The sequence below is a fragment of the Sinocyclocheilus anshuiensis genome, unplaced genomic scaffold, assembly GCF_001515605.1.
Source record: "Sinocyclocheilus anshuiensis isolate Anshui unplaced genomic scaffold, SAMN03320099.WGS_v1.1 scaffold1151, whole genome shotgun sequence".
Lineage (NCBI taxonomy): Eukaryota > Metazoa > Chordata > Actinopteri > Cypriniformes > Cyprinidae > Sinocyclocheilus > Sinocyclocheilus anshuiensis.
The window spans coordinates 39174-47061 of record NW_015548202.1 but is presented as its reverse complement, the minus strand read 5'-3'; the positions used below and the strand labels follow the sequence as shown (position 1 = coordinate 47061).

Below are 7888 nucleotides of genomic sequence, written 5' to 3'. Positions count from 1 at the left end.
CACACACACACACACACACACTCACACACACACACACACACACACACACACACACACACACACACACTCACACACTCATCATTTAAGTTCAAGCATGTTACGTAGCGTCTCTCTGCCGTGAATTCAGAGAGACGCTTTCATTGGGAGTGTGTTTCCTGTGTGCCCGACTTTTCTTCCTCTACCTCAAACTGCCCCTCGTCTCTCTGAGCTCCATTCACTCGTTTCAGCAGGAAAAACACACCTCTGAATGAAAGCAGGACGCAAACGCAGTCAGAAATGTAAATGGAGTCAGGAGGAAGCGTTTGTCCGGGACTGAAGCACTCCATCTTTCATCCCACACACACACAAACAAGAACATAAAACAAATGCGGTGGAGGCCAGGGAAAGGGAGCAGCACACACACACACACTGAATGCAGTACTTTAACATGTGTTTATGTAAAGCTTCCATCATTTAGCTGTTCTTATCTGAAAACCCATCTAAAGACCCTTCACACACACACACACACACACACTCCGCCCAGCGCTGAATTAAACACCATCATAAAAACTCTTTAAAGTCACTGTAATGAGAACCATCTGTACGCAGGAACCCGGCCTAGACCAAACGAATCGCTCTCTCAGGGTCTCTCGTAAACACAATCGCCACTGTTTGCGTGCGTTCAGAGCTCAGGACGGGACGAGCGACCAGGTCTGCTCTACTAAAGGACAACATTCACCCCTGTTTACACTGCAAATCATGAAACCAGTGATGGTATTGTTAACGAAAATTAAACTATTACAAATTGTTTTCGTTAATTGAAATAAAGCTGAAATGAAATATAAATATTTGTAAAAAACGAAATAAAAATTAGAAATGTTGCCTTGGCTGCTAACTGAAATAAGTCAACATGAAATTAGTGATGTTTTTGTTAACTTAAGAATTAAAAATAGTTTTAGCTATTGAAATAAAGTCAAAATAAAATATAAATATTATATGAAAAACCTAAACAAAAATTAGAAATGTTGTCTTGGCTATTTACTGAGATAACATAGGTTTAAGTACTAAAATGACAAAAATGTATATATATATATATATATATATATATATATATACTACTAAAAATGACTAAAAAACATGCATTAATAAAAATGACAAAGGCAAGACATTTTAATTAGAAATGTTGGCTTGGCTATTGATTGAAATAAAGTAAGTTGAATATTAAAATGAAAACTGAAAAAATAAATTATTAATTAAATATAAATATACAAATAAACACAGTAACAAAAATGACAAAAGCGAAATATTAACAAAATACATTAATAAAAATTACAATGCGACATGTTGCCTTGGCAATTAACTGAAATAAATGGAATAAAATATTACAAAAATTTATAAAAAAAGCAAAAACATATAAAGGCACATAACAATTAATAAAACTTAAACTAAACTTAAAAAATAAATGCTAATTCAAAATAATATTAAATAGAACCCAAGTATTAATTTATTTGGTCATTTATTTATTTATAATAGAATAATAATACTACTACTTTTCTGTACTGTGTTTCTGATCAAACAGATTTGATTGATTTAAATTGGTAAAACAATGCCTACATAGCTAGTTAACTATTAGTTAACATCATCCAATAGACTGCATGGCCTTGCAGACATCAGTGGATCAGGAAAGTATGTTTAGATGCACAGGAAGTTACAACATTTTGATGAAAGATTACAAAGACAAATGCCTGTTCTTTGGAATAATGTGCATGATAAGATCAGGAACGTGCATTAAGGATTTCATGTTGACTTTAGCACTCGTTTTTGTGGTGATTGCTAGTTTTAGAAGATGATATAAGAAACACTGTCAGAACAAATCTTTCAGCTCTCTCTCTTCCAGCTCCTCAGCTCTGTTTAGGATTCAACAAATCAGCACAAACGGGTTCAAAGACGGTCTTGAGCTCTTACCTGAGAACCCCATAGGGGCCGAATACGCCGTTCCTCCAGTTTCAGTGGAAGCAGGCACAGAACCTGGAGAATCTGCGGAGAAACAGAGTGACAGCTGTCAATCACAGGGTTAATAGACCCGCCCAGTCCTTAGGACAAAAATCATTCTGGGTCGAATCGTTTGAATCCAGCGGACGTTCATTTCCCTGTCATGCAAAATAAATAAAGCGTTTGTGAGGTTGAAGTCTGCGCCAAGAAAGCTAGCGGAGAGCGGCTGCGCTCTAATAGCAATACACTGTTTAGCAGGATATACTCCATCCCGTCCAAAACAACGAGCCAGTCAGGAAATAGCAGCAGCCTTGAAAACTGTGTACAGCCAATCTTCTAATTGGCGTGCGAGCAGACAGGAAAAACACCCTGTTCATATTAACCCTTTAATAAACGGGGCTGGAATATTGTCTCCATATGTTCGGATCTAACGTCAGTATCCTGGAGTTACCGTAATCAAACAACTGCAGGAGAAAGCGCGTCAGTCATAATGAAAGCTGAACGTCTCCCAACGCAGATCACTTACCGTGGTAATTTATGGTAAAGATAATCATAGATCTGACTCAGAGCAGTTTAGCTGGCACACGGTTTATGCTAACAAAGATAAGGAGTCAGAAACTTTAGGTTTCAAAAGGAACAGGCTAATGCTAATGCTAACTTGGGAGTTAGCATTCTCACAAGGTAGCACTCGCAAGTTTAGCTTTAAACGTTTGCGCTAGGTTTTGCTAAAGGCACTGGATTTGGAGTTAATCAAGAATCATTTGCTAGTAAATAAATGATCCATTCAGTTCAATGTCTTTACATGAACTAGCGCGTCAGGCACAATGAAAACGACTCCAAACGCAGATGACTTAAGAACTAAATAGCTCCATGGTGATTTATGGTTAATATAGTCATAAATCTGATTCATAGCAGTTTAGCTAACACGTGGTTTATGCTAACAAAGGTAAGAAGCCAAAAACTTTAGGTTTCTAAAGGAACAGGCTAATGCTAACTTGAAGTACTTTTCCAAATCCCAAGCTTGGGATTGTGAAAACACCTCAAAAGTTAGCATTAGCCTGTCTTACTATCTTTAACAAGACTTCTCATCGAATTAGCTTTTGCTAAAGGCGCTGCCTGAAGTTGTGGTTAAACATGAATAATTTCCTAGTAAATAGTCTGTTTTGTTCAATGTCTTTACACAAACTAAACTTAGCTAACTGGTTCCCAAAACAGATCAAGAAATAAACAGTTACATAGTGATTTATGGTAAATACAATCATATATCTGATTTGGAGCAGTTTAGCTAATACTTGGTTTATGCTAACAAAGTTAAGACGTGAGAAACTTTAGGGTTAAATAGCTAAAACAACAGGCTAATGCTAATTTGTGAGGTGCTTTTCAAAATCCCAAGTGTCTAACCCTAACATGGGATTTTGCAAAGCACACCACAAGTTAGCATTAGCATTAGCCTGTATTACCATATTTAACATCAAATTAGCTTTTGTGAAGCATTTACTGACTAAATGTAGTATTAAACATGAATCATCTTAATGCCTTTTCATAAACTAGAGTCATGACAAGATTCTAATGTTGTAAATCCCAACATAAATATGAATAATGATCAAATAATAAAGTTCACAAATACACACATAAAGCATAGCAACATCTAATGTCTAATTTGTTTTACCAAACTGGGGTTCACAAACTGCAAGGGGTTCATGAGATAATGAAAAGCTAGTAATTAATTAAATTTAAAATAAATAAATAGGCTAAATGTATTTAAAATAAAAAAAAAATCAATATTAAACACTTACTAAAAAGTTTAAATATTTGATTGGTTTACTTTCATGTAATGTTACCATTCACCAATATCACAAAATTTTGGGAATCGCTTCTCTAGGGAGATTTCCATTGACATCTAAGACATATCATTGATTTACCATGAGTTTCTGGACATGTACCATGGTGACATCCCACCATGTGTAAGGATGATGAGTTTTTAAGTTTAGCATTAAAGGGTATTTCCGAAAATTAGCCAATTTGTGAGCATAAATTGTGAAATGGTGTCACTTTCGGAAGCAACCTTTGGAGTTGGACACATTCCCTGAGCTGTGGTCAGTCTAATAAGACACACGGTCAAACCTGAACCTGACCGCAAAGAGAGAGAGTGAGCGAGAAAAAGATGTGGGATCAAGCAGCAGCTTCAAACAAGTTGTGATTAATTTTCCAAGGGAGCAAAAACAGCTTTGAAACTGTCCGTCTTGGACCATTCAATCCATTACAAGCACAAGTTTCACCCAATAACTACACTGAAACCTTCAGAGATCCAAACGTCTTTAAGACCCAAATCAGACGAGTCTAGTGTGTAAACGGATCCTGTGACGTGGCTAAAATGACAACCACAATCTCCGCCGCGCACAAAAGCATTTGCAAGTAAACCGAACCCTTCTAGAATTTAGCAGAGCTAACGACATTTCACTAGCTCTTGGCGAAACTTTGCTTTCTTTGTCATTATAAGTGTGAATGTTTGCGTCTGAGAGCTTAAAGTGATTGATATGCAAACGCGCTTGCATCAACGGCCGTTTCGTCGCACCTAGACATCAACAACAACGTGTGAATGTGACAGTCGCCCTAAACCACTGTCAAACTGTCTCCCTCGTCCTGACGTTATCAACGAGACACACACTCGAACAAGAGACAAATAACTTCCTCTCAGTGTTCAGCATCACTCTCTCTTTCAGTCTGAGAAAATCGCCCGTCTTCTATTGTTCTCTGTCTCGCGTCCAAGAGCCAAACGCAGCTAATGGAAGTGTGTGTGTGTCCTCCTCACAGGAAATGTCCTCCCCAAACTGTCTTTCCTGTCCTCCACCACAGCGGCTTTTCTCGTTCACATTCTTGCTTTCTCTCAGTCGCTCCGAAACCCCAAACTGATTCATAAAAGAAGAATGACTCAAAGATCGAGAGCCAATGTCAGTCAGCGTAGTGTCGTTCCCACACACACACACACACACACACGTAACTATAAACATTATCGAGACGCACAAATTTGGGCTCACGGAAAGTATTTCGAAACAGGCACTCGTCGGAGCTGGGCTGGATTTCTCAATGCGTAAGTGATACCGCTTAAGTGAGCAGTTTTGGCCGGGATTGAGAAGGATCTTTACGGGGCGATCGGCAGGAAATCTCATCCGGGACGCTGCCAAACACAACACGCTTATCTGAAGCCAATATACAGGACATGCTCAAGAGCCAAACGGCATTATGGGTAGAGAGAAAGCAAATGCTCAGGGGAAAGACGCAAAGCGACACTCCCAAAACCTCAGATTAATTCGGCAGATAAATCAGCTCTCTCAGCTTTTCCTTTATGTGAGCCACGTTTCCGAACTCCTCGCAAACATTCAAACCACTTGCATCATTCGGACCAAACAACATCATAACGTCTATTACACAACGAATCATTACCATATTCATATACTGTGCTATTTATGCATTTACTCCAATTACTAGCACTTAGCATCTTAGAGAAGTGATAGTTAAGTATGGTAATCATTCAGTACTGTGGTAGAAACACTGAAGTATATATGAAATCATGCCACTAAATGATTACTATCTTCATATACCACATTATTATTACCATGGTACAATGTTTAAACAGCATAGCAAACTTACTAAGATTTACAAAACAGTATCATTACATATAGCAGGGTACTAAATGATTACCATATTCATGCACCATGGTATTTATGTGGTTAAAAACACCATGGTATTACCATTGTAGATGTCCAAAACCTTCATTGCATGCAATTTTAAACTTTTTAAAGTCTCCACATTTGCTTAAATTTAAGATGAAGCTTAAACACACCAGGTGGTTTAAGAAAATTGGTGGGATGGTATTTAAGTGGTCAGAATACCATGGTATTACTATAGTAAATGTCCAAAAACTTTCATTGCAAGCTTCTTTTTTGTTTTTTAACTCAAACTAACGATTTTAAAGATTGCACATTGGCTTAAATTTAAGATAAATCTTACACATACCAAGCGGTTTAAGAAAATTGGTGGAATGGTATTTAAATGGTGAGAATACCATGGTATTACCATAGTAAATGTCCAAAAACGTTAACTGCAAGCTATTTTGAAGTAATATTAAACTCTTTGAAGACTCCACATCTGTTTACATGTAAAATTAATTTTAGGGATGGTATTTAAATGGTACAAAAATACCATGGTATTACCATACTAAATGTGCAAAAAAACTTAATTGCAAGCAGTTTTCAATTCAAACTATTTTTTTTAAAGATTCCAAATCTGCTTAAATGTTCAGCTTTTAAGGTGGTTTAAGAAAGATCATTGAGATGGTATTTAAATACTGAGAATACCATGGTATTAACATAGTAAATGTGCAAAAAAAAAAAAAAAAAAAACTTCATTGCAAACGACTCCACATCTGCTTAAATTCATGATGAAACTTCAACTTACCAGGTGGTTTAAGAAAATCGGTGGGATATCTTGAGTACGGGGGTGGGGGGGATTCTGGAGGAGAAAGAGAGAGAGAGAGAGGCTGTGAGTGGAGATGTGGGCTGATGATAAGGCCTGGCATTTTCTGGGAAAAGTGTTTGTGTAGTGCTATCTTGATGACAATTTTAATGTTACTAAATATATATTATTTATTATCTTTTATATTCTTTTTTTCTCTATTCCATTCTATTCTAATATGATCTTCTGCATATAAAAGCCAAAATAATGTTTAGTTGAAACCTTTATTCTGTATTAGATTAGCCAACTAAACACACACACACACACACACACACACACACACACACATACATATATAAAAATGCTGTGTTATTATAGTACTGCATAAGCACTGTATGAAACATTTACAACAGCCATAATAATTTTAGTTCAAATCCCCTACATTCTTTTCTCCTCTATTCGGTTCTTTTTAATTCTATTCCATTCTAAGCTGTAATTAAACGCCACTGTTATGTGCATGTTTTTACAGTCCTATACGAGCACTCTACACTTGATCTTCAGTATAGAAGAGCCAGAATAAGCCTCTATATGCATTTCACCAACTATAATAGCGCGCACGTGAGAGAAATCCCGCAGATTTAGCACACTATTTCTGAAAGCAGCTCTAGATCTGTGAGAGGAGAGACGGTCGTACCGAGCTCGCACAGTCTGCTCATATGATGCGGGTTGCAGCACACGAGATCCGGGTTGATTTTCCCGTAAGATTCACAGCAAGAGAGTCGCTTTAATTCCGAGGAATGCCGGAGGTCCGGCCACCGGAACACCTTGTAGAGCAGCAGCGGCAGCGGGAAGGACTGCTGACCCAGCCTGGCGTCCGCTTTCCCCGGCAGGAGGAGGCAGGGGCTCCGCGCTCCGCCGCGGGACTCCACCGCCTGCAGGAGCACCTCCAGCTGCTTCTCCTTGATCTTCTTCAGGATAGAGTATGTCAGCGCCTTCAGTTCGGCCTCGGTGCCGGGGTTAGGCTTACTGGCGCCCGGTTTCCCGAGGCAGCAGCCCGCGGCGCCGCCGGTGTCCGCGTCTCCGTCGCCCTCCGCGGGCGCACGGCTCCTCCAGAGTCGCCTGACGAGCCCCGATCGTTTGGTCCTGAACATGCGGGACGACAAGAGGGTTCCCCGGCTACAAAACGGCCGCGCGTGGCTGAAAGAGTCAGTAACGGTAATGAAAATCATTTTTCTGAGGATGTGCAGCCGGGTTTTGTTCTCTCACAGAGTGCCGCTTCAGTCTCATGAACAGCTCGCCTGTCTGCTGTTCCTCTCAAACTCTGAACCGTTTCGCGGGGTTTTTAGGGAATGAAGGGGTCACGACCTCTGATCAATGGCGTGCGCCATGAGCAGGGTTACCTTTCTCTCAGCTGTTGCCAAGCAACAGGTGACACAGAGTGCCAGCAGTGACGTCTCCATTA

At 39.2% G+C, this 7888-nt stretch overlaps 1 protein-coding gene across 1 annotated transcript in view; it reads right to left on the bottom strand.

Annotated features, from left to right (window-relative positions):
- smad7 (SMAD family member 7) overlaps window positions 1-7609 on the bottom strand; it is an 18135-nt gene extending 10526 nt beyond the window's left edge. The window contains exons 1-3 of the mRNA XM_016440051.1: window positions 7121-7609; window positions 6430-6483; window positions 1945-2016 (exon numbers count right to left, since the gene is read on the bottom strand). Of these exons, the coding sequence (XP_016295537.1) occupies window positions 1945-2016; window positions 6430-6483; window positions 7121-7577 (583 nt within the window). The 5' untranslated portion in view covers window positions 7578-7609. The remainder of the gene's footprint in view (window positions 1-1944; window positions 2017-6429; window positions 6484-7120) is intronic.
- Window positions 7610-7888: the final 279 nt, after the last annotated feature.